The 23,499-nt window shown below is 45.8% G+C and overlaps 1 protein-coding gene across 1 annotated transcript; it reads right to left on the bottom strand.

Annotated features, from left to right (window-relative positions):
* Positions 1-7,669: 7,669 nt before the first annotated feature.
* Positions 7,670-19,298, bottom strand: RACK1 (receptor for activated C kinase 1). Its single transcript, XM_040333186.1, has 8 exons — positions 19,094-19,298; positions 14,917-15,088; positions 14,601-14,748; positions 14,302-14,397; positions 11,675-11,785; positions 9,694-9,834; positions 9,396-9,506; positions 7,670-7,861 (listed from the first exon to the last, which is right to left on the bottom strand). Exons 1-8 carry the CDS (start codon positions 19,200-19,202, stop codon positions 7,796-7,798), a joined length of 954 nt encoding a protein of 317 aa, XP_040189120.1. The 5' UTR covers positions 19,203-19,298; the 3' UTR covers positions 7,670-7,795.
* Positions 19,299-23,499: the final 4,201 nt, after the last annotated feature.

Below are 23,499 nucleotides of genomic sequence, written 5' to 3'. Positions count from 1 at the left end.
TTCCCCTGCCTGTTTTTTTCACTGTCCACCCACCTCCTTTACTTAGAACCCCCGAACATTGCAAACATGTGAAAAATCACATTTATTTTGCTAGAAAATTACTTAGAACCTCAGACACCCTAAAGAATAAAATGGCGGCTGTTGCAATACTTTGTCACACCATATTTGTGCACTTTTTTGGGGAAAAATTTGATTTTTGTACTCACCGTAAAATCAATTTCTCTGAGTTCATGGACGGACACAGCAGCAATTGACCATAGGGTATTATCCTTTCTTTTAGGAGATTGACTAGGCAGAAAACAGCACTTTAAGTGTTAAAACACCTCACAGTACCTCCCAGGGGGGAGCAGGCCCCCAGGGAACATCCCTCTCTCTGCCTCATACAGCCCCAGTTCATAAACAAGCAGTACAAAGGAGGGGAGGGTGGTGTGTCTGTCCATGAACTCAGAGAAATGGATTTTATGGCGAGTACAAAAATCCTATCTTCTCTTCTGTCACAGCAGCAATTGACCTTAGGGACTTCCCCCAAGTAGTGTCAAAAATCGAGGGGTGGGAAAACACAGCAAACCAAACTTCACCCCAAACAAACCAGAGCTTCTCAACGGAGGAACAGCCGCCTGTAAAACCTTGCGGCCAGGAGGCATCCGAAGATGCACTCACATCCACCCTGTAAAACTTTGAGAAGGTGTGGACTGACGACCAAGTCACTGCCTTACACACCTGTAAAACAGATGCTTGATGGCGGAAAGCCCAAGAGGCACCAATCGTCCTGGTCGAATGCACCGTAACCTGAAAGGGGGGGTGCCCGCCCTTTTAGGGCATAGGCCTGAAGCACGACCTGTCAGATCCACCTAGAAATGGTGACCGACGAGACCACCAGACCCTTCTTAGGACCAGTCACCAAGACGAACAGTGAATCTGACCTCCGAAACGGAGCCGAACCACGTCCAAGGAATGTAACGTGGCTTCCTTAGGGTTCTTCAGCCGAGGACATAAGGATGGAAGAACAATGTCCTCATTAATGTGAAAAGCCAAAACAACCTTAGGGAGGACCACCTTATCCCTGTGGATGACTAGGTAGGGAGCCTTGCAAGACAAGGCCGCTAGTTCAGAGACTCGTCTTACCGGAGTAATTGCCACCAGAAAAAACACCTTCTGGGACAGTCAAAGGAATTTTCCGAAAAACCTCAAACGGAGACTCTTGAAGCACCGAGAGGACTAAATTCAAGTCCCATGGAGGCAGTGGAGGGCGCACAGGAGGGGCCACATGTCAAACCCCCTGCACAAACGTACGCACCAGAGAGTGCGTCGCTAAAGTAAACAGCCAAGGCCGAAATCTGACCCTTAACCGTACTTAAGGCGAGAGCCTGATCCACTCCACGCTGTAAGAACAGCAGAATCCAGGACATCACGTATGCACAGTGGTGCCAATTCATCTCCTCACAGAGATGTAAGCCTTCCACGTACAATAGAAAATCTTCCAAAAAGTAGTATGGTAGAAATTACAGAGTCCGACAGGCCTCGGTCCTTCAGCACCTGGCTCTCAACAGCCACACCATTAAAGCCAACGACTGTAAAGCAGGGTGAAAGATCGGACCCTGCAACAGCAGCTCTTCTCAGAGGCAGACGCCAAGGAACGTCTGGCACCAGATCCGCATACCAGTGAAGGCGCGGCCAATCCGGAGCAATCAGGATTGTTGGTATCCCCTCGGCTTCCACTCTGCGCAGCAGGCGAGGAAGAAGCTTCAGAGGAGGGATGGCATAGATTTGGCGATAACGGCGCCACCAACGCGTCCGCCCACGGTTCTCTTGACCAGGCCGCGAACCGTGACACCTTACGATTGAGACAGGACGCCAGAAGATCCACGTCTGGAGTGCCCCATTTCAGGCTCTGAAACACATCCGGGTGTAGAAACCATTCTCCTTGGTCTAGCGTTTGGCGACTTAAGTAATCGATATATTGGAAGATACTGCGCAGGTCTAATATGTGAGATAGTGATGACACTATAAAAATGTGAAAAATAAAATGAAAAAAAAAAAAAAAGCTGCTGCGGCTTATATGCAAGATACACACATAAATACAATATAAAAGGAAAAGCTGCGCTGCAAGTTAAATCAACATAAATGATCAATTATATTAAAGGTACACAAAATCCCAGTGCAAAACTGAAAAAAAGATTTGTGCAAAAGTCCATGTAGGATGTATCACAGAAGATTGCAGGAAGTGACAGAAAGTTCTCCGAATGGGTGAGGCTAAATATCCAGGCAAAAATCTTGTGAATCAGATGACAAATCCACCACCACTTATGTACCAACTGCTTACCAGAGCAAGAATTAATTCAGGCATGTATAACATGGGTCAATAAGGGTCCTGGATAGACTGCCACTCTCTCTCCTGTATCACCAATCCTCTATGTCAGACCAACTTTCTCCATAGATGTAACCCAGAGGAGAAAAACACTCACATGATGTGATATCGTTTTAAAAATATTTAATGTAAAAAGGTATTGCACTCACATGTATATCGGTTAAAAAGTGCGATCAATATTGTTTAGCCGGCCGGCTCTGCTGTCTGCTAGTCCTTCCGGGTAGACAGCGTGGATCGTGGTGACGTCAGCACGTCGCTCCTCCCTACGCCGTTTCGTCACACAGATGACTTCTTCCAGGGGATACGCTATCCCCTGGAAGAAGTCATCTGTGTGACGAAACGGCGTAGGGAGGAGCGACGTGCCGACATCACCACGATCCACGCTGTCTACCCGGAAGGACGAGCAGAGCCGGCCGGCTAAACAATATTGATCGCACTTTTTAACCAATATACATGTGAGTGCAATACCTTTTTACATTAAATATTTTTAAAACGATATCACACCATGTGAGTGTTTTTCTCCTCTGGGTTACATCTATGGAGAAAGTTGGTCTGACATAGATTGGTGATACAGGAGAGAGAGTGGCAGTCTATCCAGGACCCTTATTGACCCATGTTATACATGCCTGAATTAATTCTTGCTCTGGTAACCAGTTGGTACATAAGTGATGGTGGATTTGTCATCTGATTCACAAGATTTTTGCCTGGATATTTAGCCTCACCCATTTGGAGAACTGTCACTTCCTGCAATCTTCTGTGATACATCATACATGGACTTTTGCACAAATCTTTTTTTCAGTTTTGCACTGGGATTTTGTGTACCTTTAACATAATTGATCATTTATGTTGATTTAACTTGCAGCGCAGCTTTTCTTTTTATTTTATAGACTTAAGTAATCGGCCTGCCAGTTCTGTACCCACGGAATGTACCTTTCGGCCCACCAGAGGATGTGAGCGGCCTCCGCCGCTGTAGCCGAGCTCCGTGTGCCCCCTTGATGATTGACATATGCCACCATCGTGGCGTTGTCGGACTGGATCCTGACCGGTCCGGAGAGACTGGCATCCATCGTGACCACCATCCAATGGCACAGCAGGTCGTCAAGGTAACCGACAATAGCGATCCCGCGCTGCCTCAGCAGGGCCAGAATCGGAGCGACCACCTTGGTGAAAACCCGTGGCGCCGAGGCCAGGCCAAAAGGGAGGGCCACAAATTGAAAGTGGTCCTCTCCGACCGCAAAGCACAGAAATCTCTGGCGCTTTGCGCATATGGGGATATGCAGGTACGCATCCTTGATATCCAAGGACGCCAGAAAATCCCCCTGATGGAGCGCCACCACTACAGAGCGAACCGACTCCATCCTGAACTTTTGTACCTTGACAAAACAGTTGAGGGCCTTGAGGTCCAGGATTGCACAGACCCCTTCCTTCTTGGGGACTACAAACCCATCGGTCGGAAAGAAGAGACCTCCACCGAGCCGCCCCCCACCTGAGATACAGGCGGGGCAGACCTTCATGCGGAAGCAGGTTTATCCGCAGGCTTGCGAAACCAGGGGCACTTCTGCCCTTGCGGGTGCCTTAGTGCCCTGGAAACGTTTTCCTGCTGCACCGGGCAAACGAAAAAAAGCTTGAGGGCGGTAAAGGAGGGCCCCTGCTTACGGCGAGGCTCCTTACCCTTTCCTGATTGTGGGAACAGAGTACTCATACCTCCCGTGGCATCTTTGATGTCACCCAGAGACGCCCCAAAAAGCCAGTCACCCTTAAAGGGTAAGTCCACCAAGGCCTTTTTTGAAGATTGGTCCACAGACCAACACTTCAGCCACACAAAGCGGCATAGTACCACCGCGTAGGTGGAGGCCCTGGAAAGCAGGGGAAACGTATCCAGGGCCGACTCAGACAAATTTTAGGCCCTGCACCAACTGGTCGGCCAGTTCCACACAGACCTCAGAAGCATTCTGCACCTCCAGCAGCAACAACTTTGCCCTTTCGGTAAGTGTCTGACACTAGAGCCCTGGCCAAGACCGGTCTCACCGCCGACCCCACCACTGTGAACATGGAGCGGGCCTCAGCGCTCCTATCTGCAGGGTCCTTAAAAGCGGGAGCCCCTTCCACAGGCAAAGTGGTCGCCTTCAGTCTGGACACAGGGGGGTCCACTGACAGAGGAGAGGTCCACTTTAGGAAATCCTCCTCAAAATGGATAACTGACCGCAAAGCATTTAGGAACAGAAAAAACTTTCTGCGGCCGATCCCATTCCTTGTACTAATTTGTCCAGATATGGAGCACAAGGAAACACTATTGCAGTGCGGGCTGGCTTATGGAACCCAAAAGGGACCAGCGTGTCTGATGCCTCCGCCGAATCCTCAAGTTTTTGAGTATCCCGTACCGCAGTGATAAGAGCTCCAACCAGCCTCACTGTCCGTGTGGGCTAGGCCTGCATCCTCTGACAAACGGAACCAGGGCCGGATGCAGTAGCAGGACCCGATTCCGCGTCAGGCATCCTCAGAAGAAGACGGGGCGCTTCCCCCCCCCCCCTTCAATCCTGGCAACAAACGCCTCAAGGACTGCCATCATGGCATCCATGGAGGCCGCAGGAACAGAGGGGCCAAGGGTTAACTGACATGTCTGGGGGAGAAGCCTCTGGTTCGGACGCCATGCTGACCCACTCTAATGCCACCCTTGTACTGCAAGGCAAGACCCACAGGCCACACTCCCGGTCGCAACAGAGCAGGGGACCCCCCAGAGGACTCACCACCCGACCAGGCTGTAGTGCTGCTGAGAAAGCTAGAACGCTGCCCGTGCTGTGCCGTCCCTCAGGAAGTGTGCTGCAGACGTTTTTCTGGTCACTAGAGGCCAAAACACCTTCCAAAATGGCCACCGACATGCAAAAAAACAGCATGCGGGCTACAAGAAAATGGCCGCCAAACGGCAATAAAGGCGGCCGTCACCGGCAAAATGTCGGCCGAACACGTTTTACAAACAGTGATAAAAACTCCAGTAAAAACATACAGGACCCGCTGGTGGCTTTACAGCCAGGTGTGCACTGCGCAAGTAATGCTGCACTCTCCTAGCGGCCAGGCAATCTGAGACGTGCAATGTGTCACAGAAGATTGCAGAGAGGCCACAGAACAGGAAGTAGCTGTCAAAACCAGGTACCCACTCCGCCAAAAAGAATGAAATGCCAAATGTGGCGAGGAGTGCTTAAAGGGGAGTTCCAGCCAATTTGTATGTTTATTAAAAGTCAGCAGCTACAAAAAAAAGTGTAGCTGCTGGCTTTTAATAAACAGACACTTACCTGCTCCAGCGACGCGCCGGCCGGGGCTCCACTCCTCTCCCCCCCCGGCCGGCGTCTTCATTCTCAGTGTGGGCACCCGGCCGTGACAGCTTTCGGCTTCACGGCCGGGCACCCACTGCGCATGTGCCGTGTAATTGGCCAGGAGATCGCCTAGGACCTGTGACGTGTCCTAGGCGATCGCCTACAGCAGCCCCTTCCTGTAGGCGATTAAGCTTAGTCGCCTACAGCAGTGTTTCTCAACTCCAGTCCTCAGGGCGCACCAACAGGTCATGTTTTCAGGATTTCCCTCAGATGAAACTGCTGTGGTAATTACTAAGGCAGTGAAACTGATCAAATCACCTGTGCAAAATAATGGAAAGCCTGAAAACAAGACCTGTTGGTGCGCCTTGAGGACTGGAGTTGAGAAACACTGGCCTACAGGAAGTGGGACAGGAAGTCCCACTCTTCCTGAAGCCCCCACTCCCCCCCAAAAAAAATTACATGCCAAATGTGGCATGTAAGGGGGTGAGGAGTGGGATAAGCGGAAGTTCAAATTTGGGTGGAACTCCTCTTTAAAGCAGAAGTTTTATTTTTGGGCAAAACTCTGCTTTAAAATAAGAGCAATATGTTTTTTTGACTGAATGACCTCACTAATGGAACTCCACACTGCCATTTTGATAGTGTGATTTTTAATTAATGGCATGCATGTCGTGACTTGTTTGCAATTACTCTACAACACCTACTAGTAAATTTGCCATGTAGAAATGTTATTTATACCAAAAACCGTGATGTTGGACTGCTATTATTTTGAACACAACTATATATCACCAGTACAAATAGAAAGGAGAAATGCCCCAATAGGGAAACTGACAACTTTTCTTCTTACAATGGACATTTGAGTGTATTGCCTTTGATGGCCTCCACTGGAAGATATCTTTCAATATTTGACAGGAGTCGGTATAAATTTCCCCAACTTCAACAGCAATAACATTTTTGAAGAGGAAGGTTGAGACTCAGTATTTTGTCATGTGCCCATCAGGGAGATTCCTCACCCTCTGGGGGACACTTGTTAAAAGGGTTGTAAAAAAACTCTCACCTTAATGCATTTATGTGAAAACACCTTGCAGTGTCATCGCCCCCCGTTTTACTTACCTGAGCCCCGAATTTCCATGGGCACAACCCTGCTTTGCTCTCCACAGCTTCTCGGCTCTTCATTGGATAGATTGATGGCAGCACAGCCATTGGCTCATGCTGCTGTCAATCAAATCCAATGATACGGCCGCCAGGGGGTGGGGCTTGAGTCATACACTCAGCATCAATGCCGAGTGTTTTACACAGGAGAGTGCCCGCAAGGTAACCCCCTCAGAAGAGAGCTTCCCAGAGGGGGTATCTAATGCAGGGAGGAGCCACAAGAGGCACCATGGGACCCCAGAAGAGGACCATCAGGGCCACTCTGCAAAACGAACTGCACAGTGGAGGCAAGCATGTGTTTGTCATTTAAAAAAAAAAAACCTCAAAGCTTCAATATCACTTTAAGGGTAGGGAAAGAGCAGAGAATACGATTATAGTCACTGATGGCTCCAAGTCTGCTGACATATCCAAGGATGGTGGCACTCAGCTGTAATCTCATGGCTTTTGGATGTCTAAGGCTCTGTTCACTGTGATTCTGTCCACAATTTCAAAACTTGTTAAAATGTAAAATCACAGCAGGTTCAGGTACTTTAAAAAAAAAAAAAAACATGATGCGATTCTGTCACAAGACAAATTGAGCTGCAATCATACAAACCAAATTGTGTGCCATATATCACCCAAAAGTAGTTTTGGACTTTTTTTGGCAGCAAGGTTTGTGCGATTGCAGCATGGATTGTCACACAATGTAAAGATTAAACCGAGTTGGTCTTTAACACACCAATTCAGGAAATGAAATAAAGAGATCATAAGTGTTACCAGATGTCTTGGTTTACACTCATTTTACCGATTCAAACACAAATTTGTACCCTCAGATCAAACGGCTTCATCATATAACACCAAGTTATCTTTTTATAGCAAGTTTTTATTTAAGAGTCACAAGCTGGTATTACAACAAAGGACTCCAAACTGCACAAGCAGTCTTCGATGGTAATTGAAAGCAGAAGTGTCTCCATGTTATAAAAAAGTCTTAGCGGGTTCCAATAGTCACTTGCCAGACTCTGATCAAGTTGTCTGTGTAGCCGGCAAAGAGTGTCTGTGGGAAAGAAAGATTTGTTTGTGAGATAATTGCATTATAGCAAGTGTACCCAAATTATGCAGCTTTGAACCACCTCTAAGTTTGTGAAATCCTAGAACACTTCTAAATATATTTATGCAAGCAACAACCTCTAACCAATCTTGGACTCTTTCTGGAGTTGTTGAATTTGCCTAGATCAGTGATTGCAAACCCTGGCACCCCAGATAGTTTGGAATGATGTTCATGCACTCTGCAGTGTAGTTGATCATGGCAAATGTAGATTCAAAACATCTGGGATGCCAAGGTTCACCATCACTGGCCTAGATGCTTGGCAGACTGAACAGGACAAGTCATCCATTCACCTCTGCTGACATGGCAAAGACCAAACATTGTAGGTTGTTACTGTTCTTTGTTAAAATTTTCTTCACTTGAAATTTTAATCTCCATGTCATTTCCAGATCAGTCTCCCCACACTGAAGCCAGGTAACCATTTCCAGATGCAAACAGCAAGTCCCAATGTTTTCTTTAAACCTTTGCAGAGTGTAATAAGTCAATGTACACTCTGCTACCCAGTGTTTAACCGCTTGGTGTACATCCCAGCTACAAGTGTAAGGGGACTACAGGAAAAAGCAGAATTGACTGAACCTGTACCCAAGTGGAAAAAACAAATCTACATTGTCCAGAATGCCCCCTAAAAATAACCACTCACTTCCTGTTATGTGAGCATACCTAGGCACTCCTGTGTCTAGTCTTGGAGCTGCCTCTGGCTCTTAGTTTCAGGGGAATTGGCGAAAGATTGGCGATGCCACTACTGTGCTGCCCACTGTTCTTTGCTGGAGGCTTTGACATGCAGAGGTAAAAACTGTCAGCCTCTACCAAGATTTCAACAGACCACTTACCATTGGCATGGAGTTACTCCCTTTAGCTAATCAGCATGATGTTGGTCCCTGGCTAAAGTTCGAGATCTGGTACCGTTTTGAGTCAGTATCAGGGCCATTTTATTAAATGGAAGCCTCCCATTTGTGATTATGCTCCTGCCAATGAGCTGACTGCAGAAGAATTGGTCATGTGACATGACGCTAAGGCAGAAGTTTGAAGAAAATAGCCGACACTATTAAAAAATGTAATCTGCCTAAAGAATAGTGTCCAAGCCACTATGATGTGTGTGCACACTAGCGACGTTTCTAGTTTACCGATAGTGTCCCCTCAATTTCTCAAAACTGCTCAACTGGCAATGAGCATCTTTCATCTGTTTAACAGAAAGTTACTCTTTGTTTAGCAAAACAGTTGAATCACAAATGCATTTAAGCATTAGGGGAACCCGCATACAAAGAGCGGAGGGGTAGGAGCCTAAAACATCCAAGTACTGGCATCCCAAAAGAAAGTGACAGAGTAAAATTTTCCTTGACCAATCCGGCCTCAGACAAGGTCTGAAACACCTTGATATAACCCACATAAATATAAATTCTTAACATACTATAAAGCTGTTAGGACTAATTTGCAACATCAGCAGGCACCTTTAGAATGAGCAGTTTAGGGTGTAATGCTTTACCTGTCCATCTGCTGACCAGGCCAGAGAAGTACACTGAGGTGGCTCAGCTTTGCTGCTTGTGCTGATCACTTCCTGCTTTAGCTCATCAACAATGATCTTGCCCTCCAGATCCTGTATGGAAGAAAAGAAAAAAAAAACCTCAAATACCAATAGAGAATCAGGAACCACAATTTTAGAATTGGCTACTATTGCTCAGAAACAGCCTCTGGTTTTCAGCAATAAGCATCAGATGGCATAAGAAATCATCACAGCAAGAACGAAAATGTAAACATGACAGTATTTTAAAAACACAACATACCCATATTTTGATGCTGGGTCCTGTTGCTGCACACAGCCAATATCGGTTGGGGCTGAAGCAGAGGGCATTGATGACATCTCCGCTATCAAGGGTGTACAGGTGCTTCCCCTCATTCAGGTCCCACAGCATAGCTTGTCCATCCTGTAAACAGAAAATCCAGAGATAATTGGGGGGCAATTCTAAATATATTGAAATTTAGGAGCCATAAGAGTACACACACGAAGAAGCCCAGGCTGCATTTTATGTAAATCAACCTCAACTTATGATCAGGATGAAGAATTTTTAGACCAGGTTCTAAAGAATATATATATATATATATATATATATATATATATATATATATATATATATATATATATATATATATATATATATATATATATATATATATATATATAACATTTTAACAAAAATGCATTTTTAGTAGCATGGAAGTTTCCATATCAACTACATGCACTTCCTGACCAGGCTTAACACATGATTTTACAGAATCTATAGAGGCAATAGTTTGCACAGCGCTTTGCAAAATGGAGGCAGACAATACAATAGGAAACATTGCGGCTTCACTGCCCGATTCCCTACTACACACACGGTCCCAGAAGACACCGCTCTTATTTCCCAGGAGGCAGCACGACGAGAAGACCCACCGCGAAAAAGGAAGAGGCAGATTAGGAGCTCTGCCTAGTAACAGCCACTTCTGGCAAGTTATTATTATTTTTTTTTTTTTTTTTTTTTTTTAAGGGTGGACCTCCACTTTAACTATTTAAATACCAGGCACTTCCCCCCCTTCCGGCCCAGAGCAATTTTCAGAATTCAGTGCTGTCGCACTTTGAATGACAATTGCGTCATCAAGCAACACTGTACCCAAACTACAGTTTAATAATTTTCTTCCCACAAAGCTTTTTGGTGGCATTTGATCACCTCCGCTTTTTATTTCATAGCGCAATTTTTTTTAACATTTAAAAAAAACAAACTGATGGGCAGCACTGATGAGGAGCTATTGATAGGCATCTAAAGGGCAGTGGCAGGCATTACTGATAGGGCACCGATTGGCAGTTTTTGGCACGATTGACCTTATTTGTAGAACCTAAAAGCATATTTTTCAGGCACTGCCATTTAAAGTCCATGGAGGCCAAAATTCTACTATTCTGACCCGACCCAGTAATACAAAAAAACGCCTCTAAATTGCCTGGCTAAGCCAAGTGTGAATGTAGGGCTGCAACTAACGATTATTTTCATAATCGATTAGTTGGCCGATTATTGTTTCGATTAATCGGATAATAGCCTTAAAAAAAAAAAAAAAAAAATAGAATTTTTTGGGCAAATTTGTTGTTGGGCAGATTACAAAACACAAATTTTCCCAAAAACACATTACAGGCTTTTCTGCAGCTTCTCCAGTGACTTATATTAAACAAAATAAAAATAAAAAATAGCACCGTTTTGCGTTAAAAAGTCCTTGCCCTTTCCAAATACGCAGCAGCTGAAAAGTGAAAAATCCTGGATGTGAACGTTTCCCATAGGAAAACATGTAAATGACCTGTAGTGTGTTTCTGCAAAAAGCACCAAAAAACAGAAGTGTGACCCCAGGCCTGAGACGTTTAGTAACATAATAGGGGTTAAAAAAAAAAAAAGAAGTACAAAAAGAGCAAATAATCGCTACTGTAAGGGGTTAATTTTTTTTACTGTGGGAAAGTGAAAGTAATATTTACAGTAGTGATTTGCTTTTTTGTACTATAAAGGGACAATTTTAGTTTAACCCCATTATGTTACTGGCCGATTAATCGATTATGAAAATTGAAATCGATTTCATAATCAATTAGTTGTTTCGGCCCTATGTGAATGCACCAAATAAATCAGAAAGCTGCATTTGCTTACAACAGAAGGTACAGTTGACAGCTGTATAGGTCACAATTGGCAGCATGCAGGACTTTACCAATACACTGCTAAGCTAATGACAAGAAAATTCCAAAAGTCACCTCACCTTGCCTCCAGAAGCACACAGTGAACCATCAGGTGACACAGTCACAGTGTTCAGGTAGCCAGTGTGACCAATGTGGTTGGTTTTAAGTTTGCAGTTAGCCAAATTCCAGACCTAAAATAAAAAAATCACATGATCAATATGTACTTAGAAAAAAGTGGTAACTGTTACAAAGTTTTAATCTGTAGTTTCAAACATACTTCATATTTTGAATTGCATTTTCCCTAAATTAGTCAGGCTAGGGAATGACAACTACCACTGCCAGCAGGTCACAAATCTCAGACATTGTTGTCTTGTCAGGTGTCACACGTCCCATCAGTGTACTAGACTGGCAATAAAAGCCCCAACACCCCACAGCAAGGACTCAAAGCAATGCAAGTTGCCCTTTAACTGGTTCCAACCCTACCGAGTAGAGCCCACCAAGATATATCCTTGTATTCACCCTTGATCTGTTCACTGTGCTGCCCACTGTCAGTCTTCACTAAGAACCTCCCAGCTGGGTACTCTTCACACAGCTGTCTCATTTATTCTTATGGAATGGCTAAATTTGGCAGGACTGCTGGAGGCAGCCATAAGTACAGCCTGGACAATTAGAATGAACAAGACAATGGCATGCAATGTGAAGGAGCCAGCCAGAGGATTATGATGACTGACCCTGGGAAAGGCAGCACTGCACACATTTCAGTTTAAGGGCTAAAGATAAACCATTACTGGATGAGCTGCACTCCGGGTAGAAGATTCGAAAGACCATTTTAAAAAAAGGTAGTGATGTCCTTTATCGTAAAAAAAGGGAAAAATCGTTTATAAGCATGCTTGTAAAAGTAAAAATATCCTCACATATGTTCTGTGCTGGCCAAATAAAAACCTGCAGCAATAGTGAAGTCATTCTCTCCCCAGTGATGCTGAACTATAAAAAAAAACAAAAAGCAAAAGGCAGCACTAAAGATCCCTTTATATATATATATAAAAAAAAGTATGCAACGAAATGCACAGTAGAAAGACGGACATGTCTGAGCACTACAGTGGAAATGTGAATAGAGCGCAGAAAGCGGTTTTGAGCTTCTGTTTGTCTTTTAAATTAAAAAAAAACCTTCTCAACGTGGCATGAGTACCTTTTGCAATACAGAAAGGATGGAAATGTCCCCAAAAACGACTTGCCTTACAAATTGTTGGGTATAAATTATAATTATATTGCATACAGAGCATGCAATGTTTAAAATGCTGAACGTTCCTAGAGCGGCTGAGTTGCTTTAAAGGGGTTGTAAAGGTTTGTCTTTTATTTTCTAAATGGGTTTCCTTTAAGCTAGTGCATTGTTGGTTCACTTACCTTTTCCTTCCATTTCCCTTCTAAATGTTTTTTTCTTTGTTTGAATTTTTCACTTCCTGTTTGTCCTCAGTAAGCTTTCCACCATCATCCGAGCGGTGGAAAGTCATTTAGAACAGCTTACTGAACAGGAAGTGAGAAATTCAGACAAAGAAAACAGAAAAAAAATAACATTTAGAAGGGAAATCGAAGGAAAAGGTTAGTGAACCAACAATGCACTAGCTTAAAGTAACCTATTTAGAAAATAAAAAAACTAACCTATACAACCCTTTTAAAGTGCAACACCAGGTAGTTTTATCCATTTGCGGTTCTGGCCAGTCATACCTGGCAATATAAACTACCGCTAAAATAAAGGCAGAGTAAATTGGACAAACCAGTGGTCATGGAATAGTTTTAACAAAATAATCTAAATTTGACTCAAAGTAGCCACCTTTTGCAGATACAACAGCTGACACTTGTGGCAGACGTTCCCACAAATGTGTTGCACTTAGTTTACCTTTATTTTTGTCCAGTTTCTCAAACCAGCTTGATGGGGTTAAAAGCCTAGAGACTGGGCTGGCCATTTCATTTAAAAAGATGAACCAGACATTTTAATTGCTTCATGATGGACTGTGGGTTAGCCTAAAGGCGTGTACAGACATAAAAATTCTTAAAGCGGAGTTCCAACCACAATTAGCATTTTTTAAATGTATGTCCTTTCATCCTGCGTTTTTATAATATAAATCTGGTCACTTACTATTTTACAATCCGCCGCCGTTCCGCATAGATATTCAAAAAAGATAGTTTATAAAACTATGTCTACACCGTTGTCATTTTGCTTGTGGGCAATGTGAAGCCTACAGGCACTTACTTCCTGGAAGTCTTGGATGGGGAGTGATAATTGGACAGCGCACTGCATCCTGGGAAATTATGACACATTTCCCAGGAGCATTAGAGGGAGAAGATATCAGAATCCTAGGTGGATTCAAAGGCAGATTTAGTGGGACCGCATAGCAACAGGCATTTCCAGATGAGTAAAAAAAAAAAAAAAAAGTTTTTTTCTTTTTTAGTCGTAAGCTAGAGTTTAAAGCAAAATAGTTTTTTTGATGGTACCTCGACTTTAAGCAAATAAAGCAGCAATAGGTAATTCAGCTATATGGCCTGAGCTTTCACTTTTTCTGAACATTAGTCTTTTTAGAGCAAAGGCACTTGAAAAAGCTCCTCAGTGTAAAAGAAGCCTTAAAGTTTTAAAACCTCTTAGAAAATCAATTATAACCTTTTAAATATCTTGGATAAAACCTTGAATTGCAGGTTAGACAAACCTTACCTTCACCATCTTGTCCCAGCCACAGGAAACTATGATGGGATTGCTGCTGTTGGGTGAGAAACGAACGCAGGAGACCCATTCAGTGTGAGATTCCTCCTGTAAAATGAAGGCAAAAAACATTTAACATCCAATAAACATTTTAAATTATTAAAGACCACTATTGCTTCCCAGGTCCCATCATAATTGCAGGGTTGTCAGCATGTTTGACACTGTTTCTATAAGAAACATTCAGCAGTGATACTCTAATCACAGGAACCAAAACCACCAATCCATACATGCCCCACATGCCCATGTCTCACCTGCACTGTGTATTTGCACACACCCAGAGTGTTCCACAGCTTGATGGTCTTGTCACGGGATCCTGACACAATCTGACGGTTGTCTGCAGAGAAAGCCACACTCAGTACATCTTTAGTATGCCCCACAAAGCGTCTTGTGGTGGTACCGCTGCAGCAAAAAAAAAAAAACAGAAACGTTAACTTGCTACCATAATCCTAGAGGACTTATACAATTGGAGAACTCCAACATCATTCAGGCTGCATAGCTCAGGACTCAATCTCTTGCCATTTCTCACTGAGCAACTTACCATCAAACACCAGTTAATATGACACTTACGTTGTAAGGTCCCACAGACGAAGAGTGCCGTCCCAAGAGCCAGACAGAGCAAACTGTCCATCAGAAGAGATGACAACATCGCTGACAAAGTGGGAGTGACCACGGAGGGCACGCTGGGGGACACCATAGTTGGTCTCATCGCGGGTCAACTTCCACATGATGACAGTCTTATCTAAAATGAAAGGCATGAAAGTGTCACTTGCTTGAAGATTTTATAATGAAGGTAAAAACACAAACAAATTAATCTACACTCCCGACCTGTTACAATGCAGCCACATTACCTCTCAGGGATTAAGGGACTTGACTTGCATTCTCTTTCTGTATAATTAAATATCAGGCCAAGTACCAGGTTTTAAAGCCACCCCATCTTTTCTTCAAGCTTAGTAACAAAAAACTCAGTTGTGAAGAACTAAGGTATGAAAAACGAAATGCTTTGAATTTTACCATCCAACAGCTGCTGGAGCATCATTGGCCCAAATAATAATAGGTAGGAGAAAGGTTAACCTGAAGTGCTGTGAGCTCAGTTTGTGAGAAGGTGCACCCCCCTGAAGGGAGTATGTAAACAGGCTGGGGTCATAGGAAACAGGCAAAATGGCTGGGTTGCTCTGCCCTGAGGAACATTAATGCTGAATCCTGGAGAAGTATAAATTGGGATTTTTTCCTGGCGTTGCCCTTAAAGTGTATCTAGGCTCATTTTTAAAAGATCAGTGAAGGGTTGGACCTTTACCTGTTTGTTATGTGCCCCCATTGGGGAAATTCACCCTCTACATGTACTGTGACCATTGGAACCAGAATAAAAAAGGTAAAGGACAAAACCAATGGAGACACTTATTCCGGGGACAACTAGGAGTGCAGTCACATCTGCAAATGCACCCAATACAGATTACACGAGAAAACCCCAGCAGGGGTTCCTGCAGTCAGCATCCAGGGCCAATCACTTGCAGGTGAGCTCTGCATAAGCAATTACATGTAAGCAGCCGCGATTAGCCGTGGGAAATTGCAGCCTCCCACAGCCATTTGCCAGGAACCCTGCTAGGGGATTCACGAGTAATCGGTCAGGTGCATTCACAGATGTCAGATCTTAAGAGGGCAACCTCCCACCACTTTGGAAGATCTCCTACAACTTCCTTTTGAGTCTCTAGGACAGGAAGTAAAAAGATTTCCCCAATAGTGCAGACAAGAAAAAAACTCAATGACAGTGGTCTTGGTGAGATGTTCTCCCTGCCTCCTGTATGAATGCAGATGTGCTGTAAGGCTTGCTTACTGAGAGACTCCTGCAGCACAACGCATGTGTCCATTTCCCACATATTCACAAAAACTGACAGGAAAGTGCAAAGGCTTTCCCCTGCCATCCGGTGCATGGAGAACCCTTGTGCTGATGCACCGACAGGACCTGATAGGACTGAAAGGCTGGGTAAATAAATGCATGCAAAAAATGGCAGCACTGGGAAGCCACAGAGCCTTTGCCAGAACAGGGCTGAAGATCGGTTTTAAATGATAAGTTCATCTTGGGAGCATATTACATGTTCTACCCGTGTTTAGGGTGAAAGTTAAAGTAAGTAAATCCACCTATCGTTTTCAGCCAAGGAAGCTGCCATCTTGGCCTATGTTTAATCTTCAACTGCCATGGTGCTGCACATGTGATCAGTTTTGACACCAGCCATTGGATGGTTTGACAGTTTGGTTGAGAGCACAACCAATGGGACAGTTAGCAATCCCGGCATGCCGGAAATGTAACTGCTTTTTGAAACTGTAAATCGATGGGTTTACTTCCGCTTTAACCGGTTGCCACTGCTGCAGCCTCTTCCTATCCCCTCCAGTGACAGCAAGCTTTAGATCTTTTCCCATACTCGCTGCTACAATTCTTAAAAACAAAACCATGCAGGATTCTGTGAATGAACTACAAGTACCGACAGTCAAAGACTTGTAGTTCTCAATGAAGTAGCAGGGTCCTATTAAGAACATTGGTAGTTTGTGGTCTCTTCCTGTCATTGTGTAACTGTCTGCCCATACGAGGTACAAGCAGACAGCCGACACTGACAGTGCTGCAGGAGCCCTGCGCCCACACTCTGCTGATCACAGGTGCAACGCTTTACAGGCTACCAGTAAAAAATAGACACTTTACCTAAAAAAAAGTGTTTAACAAAAAGGTGGACTTATAATTTCCATACTACTGAAAACTAAAAAATGTTTTGTCAATGGACATTTTAAATAAATATTTTGATAAAAGCCAATATAACTTGCATGTTTTTAGGCCACATACATGAACCTGCAACCTTTAGAAAAGCCAAGTTAAAGCAGAGCTCCACACAAAAAAGGAAGGTCCGCTTGTTCGAATCCCCCACCCCCCTCAGAGGTGGGGCAGGTACCTGGTTTGACAAGTACCTGCTCCCAACTCTGGGTAAGATCACCATTCTTCCCCCGCTGCCTTCTGGGACACGCACAGGTCCCAGAAGACAGCAAGACCATTCAGAAGGTGCAGCACGATTCACGCTGTAGGAAACCGCCTGAAGCCCGAAAACTGTTGGTTTCCCTTACAATGCCTACACTTGACGCAGTTGAAAAAATTGCTTGGGGTGCCCGACAGGCAAGTATAATTCAGCAGCTACAGTATTTGTAGCCGCTGACCTATTTTTTTCCCCAGACTGGAGCTCCCCTTTAATAAAGTGTAAAAACCATGGCAGATGAGAGCACCAGAGAGACGATAGCCAGAGCTTTGCTACACCTGAGTGCCAGATGTAAAGTGCAGAGTGGATATATGTAGTTGGAGCAACATCACTTACCAGCACATAGCTCCAATGCAGATTATAAACAAGCCATGGCCAGGATGTGCTATTACTACCCAGCCTATACAAGTCCCAAATACAGGAGGCTCACATCAGAGGCAGGGAGGACATGGGTGAGTCACATCTGCAGATCATAATGGGGCAGTGTTAGCAGACCATCTACATTGGGTTTATAAAGACCATAAAGGGGACACCCTCCACAATAAGCCTGTACAGGCCATAGAGAGGGGACACCCGCCACAATAAGCCTGTACAGACCATAGAGAGGGGACACCCGCCACAATAAGCCTGTACAGGCCATAGAGAGGGGACACCCGCCACAATAAGCCTGTACAGGCCATAGAGAGGAGACACCCGCCACAATAAGCCTATACAGACCATAGAGAGGGGACACCCGCCACAATAAGCCTATACAGACCATAGAGAGGAGACACCCGCCACAATAAGCCTGTACAGGCCATAGAGAGGAGACACCCGCCACAATAAGCCTGTACAGGCCATAGAGAGGGGACGCCCTCCACAATAAGCCTGTACAGACCATAGAGGGGGACACCCTCCACAATAAGCCTGTACAGGCCATAGAGAGGGGACACCCGCCACAATAAGCCTATACAGACCATAGAGAGGAGACACCCTCCACAATAAGCCTGTACAGGCCATAGAGAGGGGACACCCGCCACAATAAGCCTGTACAGACCATAGAGGGGGACACCCTCCACAATAAGCCTGTACAGGCCATAGAGAGGGGACACCCGCCACAATAAGCCTGTACAGACCATAGAGGGGGACACCCTCCACAATATGCCTGTACAGGCCATAGAGAGGGGACACCCGCCACAATAAGCCTGTACAGACCATAGAGAGGGGACACCCGCCACAATAAGCCTGTACAGACCATAGAGAGGGAAAACCCTCCACAGACCATAGAGGGCAGCCCCTCCGTACTAGGCCTGTACAGACCAACTCGGCGGCCAACCCTCCACAAACCATAGAGCGGACAGACGCTGCACACTAGGCCTCCACAAACCATAGAGCGGACAGACGCTGCACACTAGGCCTGCACAGACCATAGAGCACACATACGCTGCACACCCCATAGAGCGGACATACGCTGCACACTAGGCCTGCACAGACCATAGAGCGGACATACGCTGCACACTAGGCCTGCACAGACCATAGAGCGGACATACGCTGCACACCAGGCCTGCACAGACCATAGAGCGGGCAAAGCTGGCAGGCCTCCCACACTAGGCCCGCTTTTAGGCCGCACAGCCACATACATACACACATTACGAGCGGAGTACACACCCTTATTTCAATGTCAGGCCCGCTCCCACACACACACAGAGCGGACACATCGATAGAGCGCTCAGTACACACATGTATCTCACCCCGGGAGGAGCTGAGGATCATGTCCGGGAACTGCGGGGTGGTGGCGATCTGGGTAACCCAGCCATTGTGACCCTTTAGGGTCCCCCGAAGGGTCATCTGCTCAGTCATGTCTGTATAGTGTCTGTGGACGCTCCACCGGAGAAGGATGGAGGGGGATTCTCTCAGTCGGGTCTTAAGACACCGGGAAAAGGCGGAAACGCGGGCAGGCGTCGCTTATATAGGAAACGTGCACTGCCGACGTCATCACGTCACGACAGGAAACACGTCGCTCTGCCATTCACAACATGGCGGACCGTGCAGTGTGGGGAAACAATGTGTAATGTAACATATACTTGGCCGATGACAGTACGGAATTAAACATAAGAGCGATGTCGCTGTGTAATGACACCATCTGTGTATTGTGTGTATGGCAGACGTCACATAAACTGCAGTAAATGTTACAAATAGGAAAGAAGTTTTACACCTTATTGGTGCACAGGCATGCATTTTTGTAGCAACTTTATTTAAAGTGGAAAATCGAAGACATACTATACTACTGTGCTCATAGACTGAAGGTGTGCCAGCACATCAACACACTGGGGCTAATTAAAAGGAGAAGAACATGTTCAATTAGCAGGAAATTTCTCACTTAGCTCAGGAAATGTTTAAATTCACATTGCAAAAGATATTAAATCATATTTTTTTTAAAATGTTGGTTGAACTAGATTGCCTTTTTTTTATAACCAGAATAACGATAACTTAAAGCGGGGGTTCACCCTTAGAGGGCACTTTTTCCCCTTAGATTCCTGCTCGTTTTCTCTAGGGGAATCGGCTATTTGTTTTAAAATATGAGCAGTACTTACCCGTTTACAATATGCATCCTCTCCGTCGCTTCCGGGTATGGGCTGCGGGAATGGGCGTTCCTTCTTGATTGACAGTCTTCCGAGAGGCTTCCGACGGTCGCATCCATCGCGTCACGATTTTCCGAAAGAAGCCGAACGTCGGTGCGCAGGCGCAGTATAGAGCCGCACCGACGTTCGGCTTCTTTTGGCTACGAGTGACGCGATGGATGCGACCGTCGGAAGCCTCTCGGAAGACTGTCAATCAAGAAGGAACGCCCGCTCCCGAAGACCCATACCCGGAAGCGACGGAAGAAGATGCATCTCGAAAACGGGTAAGTACAGCTCATATTTTAATACAAATAGCCGATTCCCCTAGACCGAACAAGCAGGAATCTAAGGGGAGAATTTTTTTTTTTTTATAAATGGGTGAACTCCCGCTTTAAATAACAGAATGGGGCTGATTTACCAAGCGTTTGCTCCATGATTCATGGAGCAAAGGTTGAAGCAACAGCCGTTTTGGCATTTACTAAAGAAATGCGCTGCCAAAGCAGCACAATTCCTTATTTACTATAATGCCGAGTGCGCCCAGGAGGGGGCGCATGGTGCGCCCCTATGGACCTGGCGCACAGCATTTAGAAATGTAAAATGAAAGTGTTTGGGAGTGAGTTTATTAGGGGGGGGTGTGGGATGATGTGGGAAGTGTAGTGACATGTGTTTGTTTAAAATTTACGGACCGAATTGAAAGTGAAAGTGACTTTGTGAAAACGAGCGGCTGCGCCCGCTAGTACATTTAAACCTGCAGGAGGTTTATTTGTGTACTGCGCATGTGCGAGCGTCAAATTTGGACAATTACGCACGCCGCTTCCCTACGCCGGCAAAATATTGGTAAATATCAAGCGGCGTAGCTGTCTTTGCGCGGCTTGAAGCGGCGCACGTGAATGCCCGAATCGTTTTTAGCTTACGCTGATCATGAAGGGGAACTCGAAACCAAATAAAAAAAAAAAACGGCGTGGGTTCCCCTTCAGGAGCATTTCAGGTCCCTAGGTTTGGTATGGATTGTAAGGGGGAACCCCTACGCCCAAAAAACAGCATGGGGGTTACACCAAATCCATACCAAACCCTTATCCGAGCACGCCGCCTGGCCGGACAGGAATGGGGGTGGGGACGAGCGAGCGCCCCCCCCCTCCTGAGCCGTACCAGACCACATGCCCTCAACATGGGGGGGTGGGGGCTGCGCCCCCGACCCCAAAGCACTTTTGTCCCCATGTCGCTGGGGACAAGGGCCTCTTCCCGACAACCCTGGCCATTGGTTGTCGGGGTCTGCGGGCGGGGGCTTATGGGAATCCCCTTTATTAAGGTGGCCCCCAGATGCCGGCCCCCCACCCTATGTGAATGAGTATGGGGTACATCGTACCCCTACCCATTCACCTGGGGGGAAAATGTTAATTTAAAAAACCACACTAAACAGATTTTTGAAGTAATTTATTAGTCAGCTGGGGGGTCTTCTCCTGGACCCCTCCCTTTCTTCTTTAAGCTCTTTTACAAGGGGGGGTAGGCCTGGACTTCACCGCCGCCTTCTGCGGGGGGGCGGTCTTCTCTGTTCTCTCTTCTACCGGGCTCCACCGCGGGGGCCCGGTCTTCTCCTCTGCTGTCTTCTCTGTTCCCTCTTCTGCCGGGCTCCACCGCGGGGGCCCGTTCTTCAACTCTGTCTTGTTCCGTCTTCTCTTCTAGCGATGTTGACACGACGAGCTCTCCCGCTGTAATGCCGTGTGAGCGTTGCGCAAATACTTATATAGGCATGGGCCGTGGTCACCAGGTGATGCGACCCCACCCTTTGTTACATCACATTCCCATCATGCCCTGGGAATCTGATGTAACAAGGGGTGGGGTCGACGGAGAAGACCGGGTGCACCCCCCCAATGTAAAAGAGCTTAAAGGGGGAGGGGGCCCCGGCAGAAGGCGGCAGTGAAGTCCGGCTCCCCCTCCCCGACAGAAAACGACGGAGAAGACCGAGCGCACCCCCCCAATGTAAAAGTGCTTAAAGGGGGAGGGGGCCCCGGCAGAAGGCGGCAGTGAAGTCCGGCTCCCCCCTGGCAGAAAACGACGGAGAAGACCAGGCGCACCCCCCATGTAAAAGAGCTTAAAGGGGGAGGGGGCCCCGGCAGAAGACCCCCCAGCTGACTAATAAATTACTTCAAAAATCTGTGTAGTGTGTTTTTTAATTTAAAATGTTTCCCCTAGGTGAATGGGTAGGGGTTCGATGTACCCCATACTCATTCACATAGGATGGGGGCCGGTATCTGGGGGCCACCTTATTAAAGGGGGCTCCCAGATTCCGATAAGCCCCCCGCCCGCAGACCCCAACGACCAGGGTTGTCGGGAAGAAGCCCTTGTCCCCATCGACAAGGGCTTCGGGGACAAGGTGCTTTGGGGTGGGGGGGGGGGCGCAGTGCCCCCCCTGCCCCGAAGCACACACTCCCCCATGTTAAGGGCATGCGGCCTGGTACGGCTCAGGAGGGGGGGTGCCCGCTCGTCCCCACCCCCATTCCTGTCTGGCCAGGCGGCGTGCTCGGATAAGGGTTTGGTATGGATCTTGGGGGGAACCCCCACGTCGTTTTTTCGGCGTAGGTGTTCCCCCTTACAATCCATACCAAACCTAAGGGCCTGATATGCTCCTGAAGGGGAACCCACGCCGTTTTTTTTGGTGCGGAGTTCCCCTTCATGATCAGCGTAACAAATACCTATGCCAGTATTTTATTTAACCACTTCCATACCATGCCTATTCTAGAACTTCTCTCCATGTAAAAATCATCATATTTTTTTACTAGAAAATTACTCAGAACCCCAAACATTATATATATTTGTTTTTTTAGAAGACACCCTAGGGAATAAAGTGGTGGTCATTGCAACGTTTTATCTCCAATGGTATTTGCACAATAATTCTTAAAACACCCTTTTTTGCCAAAAAAAAGGTTTCATGAATTAAAAAATAACAAAACAGTAAAGTTAGCCCAATTTTTTGGGGTTAATGTGAAAGATGATGTTACACCGAGTAAATAGATACCTAACTGGTCACGCTTTAATGTTGCACACACTCATGGAATGGCGCCAAACTTCGGGACTTAAAAATCTCCATAGGCGACACTTGTTTTTTTTTTACAGGTTACCAGTTTAGAGTTACAGAGGAGGTCTAGTGCTAAAATTATTGCTTTTGCTCTATACCTCACATGTGTGGTTTGAACGGCGTTTACATATGTGGGCGGGACTTACATGCATGTTTGCTTCTGAGTGCGAGCTACTAGGGACAGGGACGTTTTAATTATTTATTTATTTTTTTTAATTTTTTTTTACGTAATATTTTTTCTTTTTGCACTTTTTTTTTATCACTTTTATTCTTATTACAAGGAACCTAAACATTCCTTTTAATAGGAATAGTGTGTGACAGGTCCTCTTTATGGAGAGAGGCGGGGTCAATAAGACCCCACATCTGTCCTCCAGGCTGGAAAGCATGAGATCAGGAAAAAAAAACACTGATCTCATGCTTTCAGCCGCGATTGCAGCTTTGTTTATGTTTATGTTTTTAA

Source organism: Rana temporaria, chromosome 13 (genome assembly GCF_905171775.1).
Source record: "Rana temporaria chromosome 13, aRanTem1.1, whole genome shotgun sequence".
Lineage (NCBI taxonomy): Eukaryota > Metazoa > Chordata > Amphibia > Anura > Ranidae > Rana > Rana temporaria.
Note: the sequence above shows the minus strand (reverse complement) of the source record. Positions and strands in the feature narration are given on the sequence as shown.